At 44.1% G+C, this 15,609-nt stretch overlaps 1 protein-coding gene across 2 annotated transcripts in view; it reads right to left on the bottom strand.

The window, feature by feature from the left end:
- LOC148349342 (ryanodine receptor 1-like) overlaps nucleotides 1–15,609 on the bottom strand; it is a 56,637-nt gene that overhangs the window by 25,391 nt on the left and 15,637 nt on the right. The window contains exons 46-78 of one of the 2 annotated variants that reach the window (XM_088321775.1): nucleotides 15,379–15,565; nucleotides 15,199–15,310; nucleotides 15,002–15,122; nucleotides 14,767–14,936; nucleotides 14,465–14,685; nucleotides 14,290–14,380; nucleotides 13,983–14,123; nucleotides 13,747–13,910; nucleotides 13,578–13,656; nucleotides 13,424–13,513; nucleotides 13,221–13,361; nucleotides 13,069–13,146; nucleotides 12,918–12,993; nucleotides 12,721–12,844; nucleotides 12,370–12,485; nucleotides 12,217–12,284; nucleotides 11,900–12,021; nucleotides 11,744–11,793; nucleotides 11,614–11,674; nucleotides 11,413–11,539; nucleotides 10,698–10,809; nucleotides 10,548–10,629; nucleotides 10,346–10,476; nucleotides 9,945–10,265; nucleotides 9,612–9,852; nucleotides 9,387–9,474; nucleotides 9,229–9,321; nucleotides 9,051–9,065; nucleotides 1,032–1,202; nucleotides 904–963; nucleotides 686–820; nucleotides 388–500; nucleotides 167–263 (exon numbers count right to left, since the gene is read on the bottom strand). In XM_088321775.1, coding sequence (XP_088177901.1) covers nucleotides 167–263; nucleotides 388–500; nucleotides 686–820; nucleotides 904–963; nucleotides 1,032–1,202; nucleotides 9,051–9,065; nucleotides 9,229–9,321; nucleotides 9,387–9,474; nucleotides 9,612–9,852; nucleotides 9,945–10,265; nucleotides 10,346–10,476; nucleotides 10,548–10,629; nucleotides 10,698–10,809; nucleotides 11,413–11,539; nucleotides 11,614–11,674; nucleotides 11,744–11,793; nucleotides 11,900–12,021; nucleotides 12,217–12,284; nucleotides 12,370–12,485; nucleotides 12,721–12,844; nucleotides 12,918–12,993; nucleotides 13,069–13,146; nucleotides 13,221–13,361; nucleotides 13,424–13,513; nucleotides 13,578–13,656; nucleotides 13,747–13,910; nucleotides 13,983–14,123; nucleotides 14,290–14,380; nucleotides 14,465–14,685; nucleotides 14,767–14,936; nucleotides 15,002–15,122; nucleotides 15,199–15,310; nucleotides 15,379–15,565 — 3,998 coding nt within the window. The remainder of the gene's footprint in view (nucleotides 1–166; nucleotides 264–387; nucleotides 501–685; nucleotides 821–903; nucleotides 964–1,031; nucleotides 1,203–9,050; nucleotides 9,066–9,228; nucleotides 9,322–9,386; nucleotides 9,475–9,611; nucleotides 9,853–9,944; nucleotides 10,266–10,345; nucleotides 10,477–10,547; nucleotides 10,630–10,697; nucleotides 10,810–11,412; nucleotides 11,540–11,613; nucleotides 11,675–11,743; nucleotides 11,794–11,899; nucleotides 12,022–12,216; nucleotides 12,285–12,369; nucleotides 12,486–12,720; nucleotides 12,845–12,917; nucleotides 12,994–13,068; nucleotides 13,147–13,220; nucleotides 13,362–13,423; nucleotides 13,514–13,577; nucleotides 13,657–13,746; nucleotides 13,911–13,982; nucleotides 14,124–14,289; nucleotides 14,381–14,464; nucleotides 14,686–14,766; nucleotides 14,937–15,001; nucleotides 15,123–15,198; nucleotides 15,311–15,378; nucleotides 15,566–15,609) is intronic. The other variant, XM_088321774.1, reaches the window with a different exon arrangement.

The following is a 15,609-nucleotide window of genomic DNA, read 5'->3' as shown; positions in this document are numbered from 1 at the left end:
AAATTATCTCAAAACAGATGTGGTCGTTCGAAAGGAGAAACGAGCTTAATAAATATATTAAGTTTGCCTCTTCAGATTACTATCAATTATTTTTCCAAATAGTGTATTGACCCCTGAATATGCTACACACAGAAGCACGAGTATGTAAAATTGACTGGGCACGTACCGACAAGTCATCGATCATCCTGTCCTCAAAGGCATAGCCTTCAGTGTGGAGCCAGTTGCGTTTGTAGCCCTCAAGGAACATATTGGAGGCTCGGTGTCTAAGATGAGAAAAAGCACAAGTGATTTAAAAAGTTTCTTCACAATCGTTAATGGAAAGTGTAAAGTCGAATGCATGTGATCTTAGATCAGGCGTTGAGGGCGCATTTGGTCGCCCATCTTGACCTCGGGATATTGTAGAGCGGCGTCATCCTGAAGCAAGCCACAACCGCCCTGCGTCTCTGCTTGGACAGCAATTTATGCCACACCATCTTCTTAGATTTAAAGGGATGCTCCGTCTGTCCAAGAAGCAAAGAAAGATGAGAAGTGTCAGGTCTATCACCTAACATTTAGAATAGCACATAACTAATGTTGTGCCTTTAATTTTTAACTTTATAGCAAATGCATCGTAAATTTACAGTAAGAAAAATATGCGACTTTCTCAGTACAGCGAGTTATTGGGCGGAAGAGGGGAATGGCTCACCACTTCCAGGTGGTAGAGAACGGCAGAGACTTCCTGGACTCTCTTAACCACTTTCTCCGGCGCGTCAGCGTCCTCTGCCTTTCCTGCCATGATCTTGTAGAGCGCCATTTGCCAGCGCATAGATGGATTGTCCACCTGTAATAAGTACAACAAAAGTGCCATTAAAAAAGCCTGACGGGACCTTCTCCGCCTCCGCCTTCAGCCGTCTAAAGAAGGACCTTTCCCTGCAGGTGGAGATTATTCTGCAGGAACTCTCTCACTTCTTCATCTGTATCTCTCTGCATAGGTAAGGGTGTAGAAACAGTTTAGTCAATTTCGGTTGTGTCTTCAGTTCGGATCTGCTTACCAAGGAGTATCGAATCTTGGCCAGGTTAATGAGCTCCTGATCGGCAGGGGAACACATGTTGAGGCCGATGGGGAGCATCTTCTTCAAGGCGGCCACGATAAGAGACGTCTGCACTGAGTAACGGTCGCCCCGTTTTTTCTTCTTGGTGCGCTCGGCATCCGAGCCCCCTCCCTGACACAAAATACAAGCACGTATTTGCGCCATCTCGTCGGCTGTCAAACCGATGAATTCGCTTTATGATAGCATGAGAGAAGGAACCTGCAAATAGTGAGAAGGGACTACAAAAATAAAAGGTGGGGGTTAATGGACAAAGACAAGAACTGAACTTGTCTAAGTTCAGTCAAAGATGGGACTGAGGGTCTCACTGGCTTTGTAGAAGGTAGAATATGGAGGAACCATCTTGCCAGATGTACAAATATATGTATCAATAAATAAATACGAGCAAATATATTCAATTTAAATAAATGAATACATACATAAATCACGTAATGCCTAAATATATGCTATACATGTAAATTATTCATTTATTTGTGCATTTTATCATATCTTTCAATGAGTATTTTGTCTTGTCTCTTGTCATTTATTTATCAGCCGCGAGCAAAACAAGGGTGGTGATAATGTTTTCGTTTAGGATCTAACAATGTAGATCTGTTTGTTTGTGTGCTGTATGTTTGTGTGTCTGTTCACCCAAGGAAAGGGCAAAGGAGTTTAGATATGATCACCATTTTCACAAGCAGTCAGGTAAGTTACCCTGAATGTGATAAATGCCAAAACAAAAGCTGACTCACTACTTTTGGTTTTATTAAATCAGTATTTTTTGCACAGAAAGACATTCCTGTCTCCCGGGTCAGAACAACATTGAAAATCAACACCCTATTTTTACAGGCAGTCAGGTAGGTTACCCGAGGTGTGAAAACTACCCAAAAGCTGGAAAGCCACCCAATTATGGTTTGGCCTTGCAACGCGGGTGAAGCTCTAATGGTGCACAGCAATTTTAGTTTATTTATGTGTATATTTATTTAGATTACATATATTATAGGTATTCATTCATTTCATATTTTTTTCTACATATAGCAGGAATGGTCCTTCAAAGGAGAGGTCAGACAAAGCATGCGATAAACATACATGGAAGACATAAATCATTCTGAAAATCATGAAACAAATGTCTCCTGATGATTGGATGATGCAAAGGGTTTTGAATGTGAAAGTGTTAGCCTTTTTAGAAAAAAACACAAAATGAAATGAATGAATTAGTCGCAGACAGTTAATAAGCAGCAGCCCGTCCCTGTGCTTGCCTCCTGCACTCCTTTCCCGTTTTCGTGTTAAGTCAAAAATGGATTTAAGTGAGGAGGGAAAAGACATTCATACTATGCGTTAACTTGTGTTGTTATCGCCAAATAAAATAATACGACACCAGCAGCAAGTGGCCCTTTGAGAAAAAAAAATGTTTTTGAAATATAGACCCATTATGGCTTCACGATTATTGTCATTGTAAATATTCCACACTATGAGGCTTTAATGCTGGATTGCAAAGTACGATCAAGATTACTCAAGCCGAAAAAAATACTATCCTTAGGTACCGATCAGAGGTAAGATCTTAAGCCTGGGTCAGGCGTAAAATGTTAATAAATGGGGCTTCTCTCTTGCTGAATTTTAAAGAAAATATACTGTAGATAGATAGATAGATAGATAGATACTTTATTCATCCCCTAAGGGAAATTCACATTTCCAGCAGCATCCCTGAGCTGAGAACAATACAATAATAAAGCCAAAAGAAAAACAATATACAAATACCCAGTGTGACGTGCAAATGCCCACTTTAGCATGTTATATAGATTAACTAAATAGTGCTACACATAATGCAGTAAGATCCAATGTAGGTGGTGTGGTTTAATGTGGGCCTTTACTCTGCCGGGTGGAGTTAAAGAGCCTCATGGCATGAGGAAGAAAAGAACTCTTCAGTCTGTCCGTAGTACAAGACAGTGACAGCAGTCTGTCACTGAAACTGCTCTTCTGTCCGGAGATAATGCTGTGAAGCGGATGCGATGGATTGTCCATGATTGACCTCAGCTTTTTCAGTGCCTGTCTCTCAGCTGCTGTTGTTAGGCTGTCCAGCTCTTTGCCCACAACAGAGCTCGCTTTCCTAGCCAGTTTATTGAGACGAGAGGCATCCTTCTTCTTGATGCTGCCTCCCCAACACGCTGCCGCATAGAAGAGGGCGCTTGCCACTACTGTCTCATAGAATATTTTCAGGAGCTTTTTGCAGATGTTGAAGGAGGCCAGCCTTCTGAGGAAGTAAAGTCGGCTTTGCCCTTTCCTACATAGAGCTTCTGTGTTGGCAGTCCAGTCCAGTTTGTTGTCCAGCTGCACACCCAGGTATTTGTAGGTCTGGACAAATTCTACACATTCTCCCTTGATGGTTACAGGAACCGGGTGAGTTCTGGTTCTCCTGAAGTCCACCACCATCTCTCTGGTCTTGGTGGTGTTTAGGTGCAGGTGGTTTGCGTCGCTCCATCGGACAAAGTCCTGAATCAATTTCCTGTACTCCTCCTCCTGCCCGTTTCTGATACATCCCACGATCGCAGTGTCATCGGCAAACTTTTGCACATGGCAGGACTCAGAGTTGTACTTAAAGTCCGATGTATATAGAATGAATAGGAACGGAGAGAGAACGGTCCCCTGCGGAGATCCTGTGCTGCTAACCACGGTGTCCGATGTACAGCCCCCCTGTTTCACATACTGCGGTCTGCCTGTCAGGTAGTCAGTAATCCATTCTACAAGGTGTGAGCTAACTCCCATCTCTGTCAATTTCCTACTCAGTAGCAGAGGCTGTATGGTATTGAAGGCACTAGAGAAGTCCAAAAATGTAATCCTCACAGCCCCCTTCGCCCTATCCAGGTGAGAGAGGGATCGGTGTAACATGTATAATATAGCATCCTCCACTCCCACCTTCTCCTGGTAAGCAAATTGCAGTGGGTCGATGGCGTGACGGACCTGTAGCCTCAGGTGGTGCAGCAGCAGCCGCTCCATGGTCTTCATCACATGTGATGTCAGGGCGACTGGCCTGAAGTCGTTGAGTTCCTCTGGTCTTGATTTCTTTGGGACTGGGATGATGCAGGATGTTTTCCACAGCTGAGGGACCCTCCCCTGTTCAAGGCTCAGGTTGAAGATGCGCTGTAGAGGGTCTCCCAGCTCAGACGCACAGGCTTTCAGCAGTCGGGGGGATATTCCATCCGGACCAGCTGCCTTGCTGGTTCGTAGCCTTCTCAGCTCCCCACACACCTGGGCTGAAGTTATTTTTAGTGGGGGGATGTCTTCCATGCTAGTGTGCAGAGGGGGAGGGGGAAGGACAGCTGCACAACTCAGGGGTGAGGATGAGGCGGAGTGGTCAAACCTGTTGAAAAAGTTGTTCAACTGGTTGACTCGCCCCACATCTATATCCACAGCCACTCCCTGCTTGGTGCTGCAGCCAGTAATTGTTTTCATCCCTTCCCACACCTCCTTCATGTTGTTGTTCAGCAGCTTTTTCTCCAACTTCCTCCTGTACTGCTCCTTCCCTTTCCGGAGCTGGACTTTGAGCTCCTTCTGTACTCGTTTTAGCTCCTGATGATCACCATTTTTAAAGGCCCTCTTCTTTTGGTTCAGAAGGCACTTGATGTCTCTCGTGATCCAGGGCTTGTTGTTGGCATAGCAGCGTACAGTCTTTGTCGGAACAACATTGTCCATGCAGAACTTAATGTAGTCAGTAGTGCAGTTTGCCATCTCCTCAATGTCACCACTGCTGGACCCTAGCAGGACATCCCAGTCCGTACATCCAAAGCAGTCTCTCAGAGCCTGCTCTGCCTCGGTGGACCATTTTCTAAATGAGCGTGTGGTTGTTGGTAGCCTCCTCACTCTTGGTTTGTACTGTGGTTTAAGCAGAATGAGGTTGTGGTCTCCTTTTCCAAGGGCAGGCAGTGGTTTAGCGCTGTATGCATTTTTTATATTCGCATACAGAAGGTCAATAGTCCTATTTCCCCTGGTCTTGCAGTTCACATACTGGACGAAAGAGGGCAGTGTCTTATCAAGAGTCACGTGGTTGAAGTCCCCTGAGATTAACATTGCAGCCTCCGGGTGTTGTGTCTGGAGTTTTGCCACCGCGGAGTGGATGACGTCACACGCTACTTCCGCATCAGCGCGCGGTGGGATGTAAACAATGACAGCAATGGCGTGTCCGAACTCTCTGGGCATGTAATAGGGACGGAGACTTACAGCCAAAAGTTCGACATCACGGCAGCAGATAGAAATCTTGGTTTTTACATGCCCGGGGTTACACCACCTCGAGTTCACGTAGATAGCCAGTCCCCCTCCTTTGCGCTTCCCACTGACTTTTGTCCCTCTGTCAGCCCGAACAGCGCAGAAGCCGTTTAGCGCGATGTTAGCGTCCGTGATGCTAGGCGTGAGCCACGTTTCCGTAAAGCAAAGCAAGCTGCACTCCCTGTATGCTTTGATGTCTTTCACAAGCACAGCCAGTTCGTCGATCTTATTCGGTAGGGAGTTGACATTCCCCATGATTATGGACGGTACCGTGGGCTTATATCGCCACTTCGCCGCTAGCCGCTTAGCCTTTACTTTAGCACCGGCTCTGCAACCCCGGTAGGGTCGCCTTACCTCGGTAGGTAAAAAAGGGACCGTGCCGGCTCGAGAGTTCCTCAGGTCGAGGAGTAGGTTTCTTGAATATACGTATTTTTGCGAGTTGAAACCCATATCCATAGGATAGAAAGTAATCCAAGTGTTGCAAGGCACTGATAAAGTAAGCAAAAATAACTAAACAAATAAATAAATCACAAAAGTAGCGAAAATACACGGGAGCTTGCTGGAGTGGCTGCCATTCGTGACGGCGCCGGAAGTAAGTAAGTAAGTAAGTAAGTATATATATATGTATATGTGTTTATTAAGATGTATACAAAAACAATATGTGGATACTAAACTAAGTCAAGTCAAGTCATCTTTATTTGTATAGCCCTAAATCACGAAGAGTCTCAAAGGGCTTCACAGATTATTACACTATATTACACAGACTATTTAAAAAACATTTATTGAAAAATGAAAAAAATATTTTTTAAAAACCCTGCCTCAGTCTTGCTTAAAGTGCTCTTCTAGATTTTTAAGGGCGTACTGTTGCTGTGGTCTATAGCCCAATTCTAAACATGTCAAAGAGACAGACGGCCTTAAAATGTTCTTGTCAACTCTTAAAAAAAATCCGTCATTGATGGAAAAAGGACAGTTAATGCAACTTCTGCAGACACAGAAATATAAAAAAATTAAATGTTTATACATCTTTGTTTACCTACATTTTGCTACAAAAGACAAGTTTTAATTTGTTATCTTAAATCCCCTATCCTCATCCTGAGTCTTCACAAATAGAATGAGAAATTTCGGGTTTGCAAATCAAGTTGCCCTGTGGGGCTTTAATACCCACTGGCCTGGGTCCGGTGGGGCTGGATATTTTAGGCCAGATCTTACCTCTTTCTCAAATGCAAATGTGTTATGGGAAAAAGCTGCAAAATATTTTTTCACGTGTACATAATTGTTAGAATCATGGCTTTTGGGAGCACATTCTAACATGCCTGCCATAAAGACATGTAGACGGAATGGCCTCAGCTGTGTTAGTTTGCTCCAGATTGTTTCCGAGGAGGGGAGTCAAGCATGAGGCGTTTGGAGGAGGAGAGAAGAAAGAGCACAGAGAAGTATGAGGAGCCAGACATCCTCCAGGATTACTTCTCACACACAAGTATACTATACCCTCCCTATAAAATGTACTCAACACAAACCAATGAAACTTAAGAGAAGAGTGTGTGAGAGTCAATCCCAAAGGACCTGACGGCCCCCCAAAGACAAAGCCGACACCATCTGGCGGTCAACGCAGCAGCTAGAAAACGAGACCAAAGAAATTCTACAAGACGGCAACCCGACTAAGAGAGCAAACCGACAGCCTGATGGCACTGCCCTCGCATTGCTACCTTGGTGCAAAGTCCAGTGCCATGAGCCCAACTCTACACTTTCATCAAGCGCCCAAAGACTGCCCCCCCTCGCACACTGGCAGGACAAGGCGTCCGCTGATCCTTCTTGGGAATTGGCACAATTGCTCATGTGGTGTGTTTGTTTATATTGGCAGGTTCTAGAGCAGGGATCCCAAAATTCGGAGCGTATAATTGATATTTGTAAATCAGTCAGTGCATATTTTAACCCTACTACGGATACAGTGGCCCCTCTAAATATGAGATTAATTTGTCTGGTTTGTGCTCCTATTTAGAATTTATCGTATCTTGAACGAATTGGCTTCGTAAGAAATTACTAAAAATCAACTAATCCGATCCGAGCTTCACAAAATCATCCAAATTAACCGTAAATAGCTACACACATCTTCCTGACATCTAAAACACATTGGAATAGTAATTAAACATAAACATATAATAATGAGATAAGTAAGATGATAATAACTAAAAAAAAGAAGTTTATTATAGGCACTGACCATGGAGGAAGTTGGCAGTTGCTAACAAAGGTGGGGGTGGAGGAGTGAGGGAGCACGAGAGTCAGTTGGTGGGAAACGCACAAGCTAACTGGGACGTGCGGATGCTGGCGGTCAGCCGTCTCAAGCACTCGGCCCTCCAGTGGTGGCCTCTTGCAATTCTCATTACCATATAATTCGGACCATAAGCCGCGATTTTTTTTCCCAAGCTTTCAACCCTGTGGCTTATGCAATGAAGTGGCTAATTCATGCATTTTTTTTCAAACTGCCGCTAGTAAAGGTAAGAGTGAGATAGGTGGAATATATGTCTCAAGGAAGATGCAAGTATAATGTAACTTTGCGCTTTGTGCATGAACAGACCCTCATAATTAAGGTATCAATCGGAAGGGGGAGGGCTAAGTACCACACTGGAAAAAATTTTACGAGTGTTTATTTGTAAACGGAAAAAATGTGGCGAAACGAACAAATTACAAGATGCAATGTCCAACGGAGCAGAAATGTTCAAGGCGGATTCCTTTTTTTCCCGTCGGTATTATAGTGTGCTTTGGAGTCAATATTTTACACGGTTGGATTCTATGGATTGCCCTCGATGTAAGGAAGCCATTTTCCCGGTCATTTATAGAAGTTGAAGACGGTCAGGGGATGTAAAGGTGAGCTACCTCGATTTTATAGTTTTCGGGAATGTGGTTTGATATTTGGCATGACATATTACAGTGACTGGTGACATCGTATAGACATGTATTTGTTTATCAAAAGTCCAGCGGCCCACCGGGGTTAAGTTACCGTATAATACCTTTTCCGTGTACCATCTCATGTTTCAATGTGGGCACATCATGGGGCATAAAGGTCGGGTGTGGCCTATGTATATGAAAAATGTTTTTTCCTTTACAAATGTACTGGGGGCGGCTTATAATCCGGTGCGCTCTATAGTCCAAGATTTTTGCACGAAAGACATCTCATATTTTGAATTTCTCTTTACTAGATTAGCTAAGATGTAGAGGGGCTACTGTATTTACAACCTAGTAATAACGTTACGATAAGTTTGAATTTTAGAAAATTAATCAGTAACAAAAAGTAGCTGGACATTTTGAAAAGGTTGCTGACCTCTGTTTTAGACGATTGAAAATAAAAGCATGTTGCTCACCTTGTCGCATCTATTCATAAAATTGTCACAGCTGCCTGTGCTGAAAAATGACCCGGACATAAAACGAGTCGAGTCACGGCTTAAGGGGTGTGCATGTCACTCTATATAGCAGTCTATATCTGGAGAGCAGACAAGTCTTGCAACACATGACGTGGCCTTCTAAAATTGCTCTCAAGTTGTCGGCCTTTTTCTACTCAAAAGATTGCATCCTAAGATGGAACTCCTCATTTGGTCAATCAAATGTGCACGTTGTGAGTGGACGTGGATCACAAGTGCCAGTGTGCTAGGAGGGGTTGATGAAAAGCCCCCCCAAAGTGAGGTGCCATGCGGTCAGCACAGCGGTCGTGCAGGAACAAGTTCTAACCTCTGAGTCCCCGCCCTGGAAAACCCAAGCAAACCAAGGACAAAAGGAGAGAATATTGTTAACCATACTGCTTCCGACCCAGCTGGAACCCATCATATGTCATCGGAGGAAAAAAGTGGCACTGTTGGATCTGCCTCCGAAGCACAAGAAGATCTTTGCCCCGCCTTCTAAAACTCACCTTACTCATTTTACTCTTGCTGTCCGCAGTGAGGAACGACATGTTATTAATCTCGTTCATCACCACAAAGTTCTGCTCCTCCCGCTTGAAGTTCTGCAGGAGCGTCAGACCAATTTCAGTGCTCAAGGTCAGAGGCTGTGATACTATCGGGCACTCACGTGAGATTTGGACCAAAAGATGAAGACTTCTCCCACCATGCGGAAGAGCTCCTCTGCGTCAGGGTCGGGGCTGGTCAGCCACCTTGCTCTAAGGCCGAGAAAAAGCTCATCAAGATAACAGGCTGCTCCCTTCCCTTGACAAAGAGCGACCATCTAGACGGCTCTCTGTCAAGCAAGCTATCACGGTGTTTTAAGCAATATTCAGGCGGCAAATGATAAACGCACCTGTTGTTGTCCACATAACGAATGAGAAGCGGGTACAGGGCGTAGAGGTCCCTGCAAAGGACAGCAAACTCATCCCGTATGGTGCCGTCTTCCTCATCGCCTTCTGATTTGCCCTCCATCCGCAGGTGGTCTTCCTCAGCCACCACCTTGGATGTGCGCTTCTTCAGCTTCTCCATGGTGGGGATGAAATGAGACTTCAGCATTTCGGGTTTGGCCCGGCTCACAATGGGCTGCGAAAACACTATGCGACACACCTTGGTCAGACGCAACAGTTCCCCCTCACATTAAGAATTTCTCACTCTTATACTTAAGTGGAAAGAAAAAGCGCCTCACCGGCCAACCTCTTCATCCAGGAGGCCTCGTCAATCCCCAGATTGTTGACCACGATTTTCATGATGCTTCCCAGCAACTGATTGAGGTGCTCCGATGTGACAGCAGTGCAGAGCTGACCCTCCATCTCAAGGAAGTTCTCCAGCCCACGCTCCCACCAGCGAGGAAGGTAGTTACACAACATGGGCAAGGTGATCTCGATCACGTGAGGCATCTCCGTGTAGCGGGCACCTGACTCTGCCAAGTCCCCGATCTCCTTCAGAAGACAATCCAGTTCGGGAATATCTGGACATAACTCCTGGACTTCACTAGGTAAGCCCAGTACTTTTGGATTGATGGGGGTAGACAGATAATCATTTATTAGCGTTTTACAAAATAAAACCCGACAGCTTGGACAAACTCACTGGCTCTTTCTCTTGGTGTTTTTGTGGTGTAGACAGAAAAGGAATTGAATTCATTTAGATGCGGCTCCAAGTAGGCCACAGGCATAGCTGCCGCCAGGTGAGCGAGACACTCTCCGAGAGCTGGTCTCTGTCTGCAAGGAAAAACAACCGACATCTGTAAAGTCTGACCTCGGCAGGAGATCCATGCGGTTCTGCCTTTGACCTCTCGACGTGCGGATTCTTGACCGTCCCCAATGAATAGATGCTACACATGATGCGATAGCAAGACATCTGCAGGTCGTCCACTGCGTGTGATATGATGTCCATGAGAGAGACAGCAGTTGAAACTTACACATATCAATGCCAAACTCACATATGACGTCATCGCCAAATAAATGCTGGGCAATGTGGTCAAACAAGGAAGTGAGGACTGGGAGCAGGGCGATGGTTGTGTAGTTAATGTTCTGGGACACACCTTTCACTTGCTGAAATGGAAAACAAAACTGTTAAGATTTTATAGAGTTATCATATCAGTTCTTGTGGGACTTTTGGATGCTGACAACTTCAAAAGGCCTCATTCTGTTAAGCCTCTTCCCGTCTTTGAAAAAATGCAGGCAGTGGCCAACCAGGATGTGATCTCCCCTTTTTCCGTTTACTTCCATTGCTAGTGTCACAACAGTTAAGCGACAATGTTCCTGTCAAGATATGAAAATATACTGAATCCCCTTAAACATCTGCAAGGCTAGAAGTGACGTCTGATAAACATGTATATGTGATGCAAATTTTTTTTCAATAAAATGCTGGGGGAACTGCGAAACGGATGAGAGTGCCTAATTCTGCCACTCCCTCCTGCGTAAATAAAGCTTGTAAGTCTGCTGTCTTTTTTGTTCTTGATTGCACAGGCTTGATATGATTTAACCCAAGTTTTTTAATCCTTTACCTAACAAAAACAACATCCTCCCGAAAAACTGAGAAGCTTAAAAAACTGCCAATTGTTAGAATGACAGAGTTGAGAACACAACCTCCAGCCAAGCCTCCGATTGAGTCGTATTATAAAATGAGTGTATCAAAGGTTGTCCACTGGATACCTGATTGCCTTTGGATACTTTGCCCAGTTTAAGGTTTTCCACCATCTTTTCAATATCATCAGCGGCGCTCTCAAAAAACGAGCGCAACCCTGCTTTGACGATTTCTGGACCAGACTTCATTACAGTCCTAAAACAAACAAAGATGAATAAATACAGAATGGAAAAAAAAACATTTTTACGTAATCTATCCATTTACTAAACCTTGCATCTAACGAGCGGGCCAGAATGTGCAGACAGTTCACGATGGCCGGTGCGTCAGTACCTGCATAGAAGCACAAGTTGGTCATGAATGGACTTTTCATCTTTTCCAGGCCAAACACCTACAGCTTACCAAAAAGAGAAACTCTGTGCCTCACCAAAGCAGACATTTTACAGAAGATACTAAGGAGGAGAAAGGAAGGAACGAAGGGAACCGATGAAAGCAAAGGAAAAGATAGGAAAGCAGATGGAAGGCCAACAAAAGCATCTATGGTCAGACAGACTTCACCTGGCAATCATCTCTTTCTCCTTGTTGGACGAATGGCCGCCACTTCCCAGGACTTTAGCGGGTGTGGACAAAAAGTAGAGGCAGTGGTTCTTGAAGTATTGGTTTATCAGCGGCATCAGGATCTAAAAAAAAAAGATATAATAATAAATAAAATAAAAAATATATATAAATATATATATATATATATATATATATATATATATATATATATATATATATATATATATATATATATATATATATATATATATTTATATATATATAATTATTAATGATGTCCAGAACAACAAGGTCCTTCACTGGACATTATTTCAAACCTTGGCAAAGAATTTGATTTCCTGTTCATGGGGCGACTTTTCCACACGTCCGCTGCTTACAACGGCCTCTGCAAGTCAAGTTCAAAATATGATCAATCTCATCTCAACATTGTGATTCAATGAAGTTATTTTTTTGTAATGTTTTTTTAATACCGAGATGAGCAATAAACTCCTGGGCAATCTCCATCCATTTCAACAGTTTCTGCAGGAATCCATAAGCAAATCTTTTCTCAATGGAAGAGATATCCGATTCCATGTCTTTCAGGCCCCTGATGAAAATTCAACTTCAATCAATTTTCAAGAAGAACTGCATCAGCATAAACAAAAAGCTTTGTAAATATGAAATGAGTCATTTGACCTTTTCCATCAGCGTAATAAAAATTTCATATTCATGCGTGCGGGCTTTAAGGTAATCTCCTGTGGTCTAATCATAATTGTGTTGTCGGAATAGGTAGGTCATCCAGGGACTTAAAGTTCTACCGAGGTAACATTAAATGTCGTTACCTGGTGACAGCGTATCCATTTAACTGCAGGAACTTGAGCAGCTCGTAGGCCTTCTCTCTGTCCCGAGCTTTTTCTTTTGCTGTCAGCGTGTCGTAAGGCACCAGAAGAGGATGTGTTCCGCCTCCTGCCCCCCAAAAAACACATAACCAACAGTTAAAAAACAGGAATGATTCTATTAAAAGAAAACCATACTTTACCTTTAGCTTGTAGCTCCAGTTTCTTCTTTCTGCCCCAAGTGTTATGGTAATTTTCTGCTAGTTGCTCGGCCATAGACTAAAAAGAAGATTAAAAACCTGTTGAATACTGCCATTTGATTGGATTAGAAGCAAAGAATATTTTCTTCTATACCTGCAGGTCTCTTGAAAGAGCCATGTGAGTGATGTCTATGGGCTGTGGACTGTAACCGTGACTGGGGTCATATGTCGCCTTTAATGGGAAAGATTTAATGCAGTAACATCAGTATTGACGAAATGTGACAAAAATATTTTACTCCTGTGCACCTGAGCTGTCTGGGATATTTTTCGTGCTGCTGCCTTCTTCTTTTCTGACTCCTCTTCCTCTCTGGCTTTGTCTAATGTCCACTCCCAGGCGAGCATTGCTTTGACAGACTCTTTAATGGGCCAGCGGTAGATCTCCTTGTCCTGCCCACCAGAATTGTCAGAAGAAAAGGCTTGTGAAACAAATTAAAAATATACACACTTACCTTCTCTGAGAAGGTCTTGTATGGTCGAAGCATGGGATGAGTTTTGGCGTTTTCGTCCAGTGCCTCGCCATAGGACCAGTTGTTCTGGATCTAGAACAAAGAGCCAAACATTTTGCAGCTGATACGCCACAGAGCTTCTTAAAAAAAAACGTACCTTTTCAAAGGCCCATTTATCATGGGTATATTCAGCATATTTGTTGATAAATGCATCCAGTCTCTCAGGAATGATTGTGCTGTTTAAGAAAAGCAACAAAAAAGATTAGGTTTTCTTTAGACTGTATCGCAAAGGATAATCCACAAAACATCCAAAAAAATGAGCGGACTTTGTGGTCTCCACTGGTTTTGGATCAAAGTTTCCCTCAGCATCCACTGAAGCCTTCTTTTCGGTCTTGGAAGAGTAGCTCGCGTCGACGTAATCCGGAGGGATGGCGCCGGCGATGGCACAGATGCACGGCATGGAGATTTTGAAAATCTCTGCGTCAAATTTCTGTTAATGGCAATGTGTCAAGATCTAACTTCTCTAGAGCACAGTTGGTTGTTTTTGGGGGTGCAGCAGTACCTTGTGTGCCAGAGACTCAAATATGCCCCAAAAGAGCTTGCGGGTCAGGTGCAGCTCCTCCTCTGATGCAACTCCGAAGTTGGCCCAGCCATTTGGGAGGCAGTAATACTTCCAGCAACGCTCGTAGTGGTTGGTCAATAGCTGCAATAAAATACAAACACACAACAGATGGTCATGCTGAAAAAGCTTATGTGCCCCATTGAAAGACTTTGAGGAATTGAGGAGTCCTGTGGCACTGCTTGATGAGATATCGTAGCAATTATCAGCTTTTTTGAGTTTTTACAACCCTCTTGAAAGATTCACTTACTTTGAGCGGCATTTTGGCATACTCGTTCAGAATGGGAACATCAAAAACTAGCCGGCGGAGTAGATGCTGAAGCATGGATGGACGAAGATGCCTAATGGGAAGAACCAAACAAATGGTTTAAAAATCCTAGAAAATAAAAAGACGAAAAAGTATGTTTGTCTGAGAATGGTCATACTTGCACAAAGCCATAAGACATTCCTCAATGATGTCTCTTTGGGCCTTGGTGAAGGCTCGTCCGCGAGACAACCGATAGATAGTGTGCAACATGGAATCGATCATAATGGCTCGATGATCGCTGCCAGCAAAAAGCGGGGCGCACTTGGTGATAAGCGGCAGCACGGCAGAGCATAAGTAACGGTTCAAAGCCAGGGCCATCTCAGTGGTGCTGAAGGCAGCCTAATGCACATAGTTCAACATTGAAATAAAGGGAGCAGAATCAGATGAAGACGAGGATTTTGATCACCATGTGATCCTCACCGTGTCAAGAGAGGCAGCAGCCCTCATGTCAGGCAAGAAGCCCACCTCCAGCACGTGGAGTAGAAAATCCTGATTATCTATACCGTACACTCTGTCCAAGAACAGAACCATGGGAGCTTTGTGATCCGGCACAAAACTGGCCGACATCTTTGGTTCCACAATGCTGTTGTCTAAATGGAAAACCATCAGATGTTGGTAAAGAGCTAAAAGAGGTTTTTGCCTTTTGGGTGCTCACCTTTCCCGAAAGATGGAATCTGAACCGGAAGACTGATGACTCCAACCAAATCCTCAAGAGGAACCAGAGACCGTAGGATGGCTCTGATCCTCAGAGCCTCACCCTTTCCGGCCTGAATCAGCTACAGAAGACAAAAAAATTGCTTCTTGCGTAACGTGATCTTTAAAAACACTTTGTAAGTCAGGGATATAGCTTACATGCATTTCTGGGGCACAGCGGCCCAACAAGTCAATAAGTGCAGAGTAGAATGACATAACAGCATTCCCCAAGTGCACCCTGTTCTCTTCGTGTTGCTCATCTCCACCAAACCTACGCCGGAAGTTATTTAACATGCATCAACATCACCAGTGTACTTCAGCTTGGAATTCTGAGCTTACATAGGAAAGCGTCTATCTTTTTTAACGCTTGGCCCATCCCTGGCGGGATCCTCCGATATTTTGATAGCCTCCTCAATGGCAGCCAGGAGACCGTTACCCCCTTCACCTCGGAGGGCCGGGCCAAAACATTCGGGCCTACGGATGAGGAGGCGCACGACTACGTTGGCGTTCTCCTCCACGCTCTCTCCTGCGGACATAAAATCACAAGCATGGACTCCAATTTGACACTGT

Source organism: Urocampus carinirostris, chromosome 17 (genome assembly GCF_059441175.1).
Source record: "Urocampus carinirostris isolate Australia breed hairy pipefish chromosome 17, RoL_Ucar_1.0, whole genome shotgun sequence".
Lineage (NCBI taxonomy): Eukaryota > Metazoa > Chordata > Actinopteri > Syngnathiformes > Syngnathidae > Urocampus > Urocampus carinirostris.
This window is presented reverse-complemented; position numbering and strand designations above follow the sequence as displayed.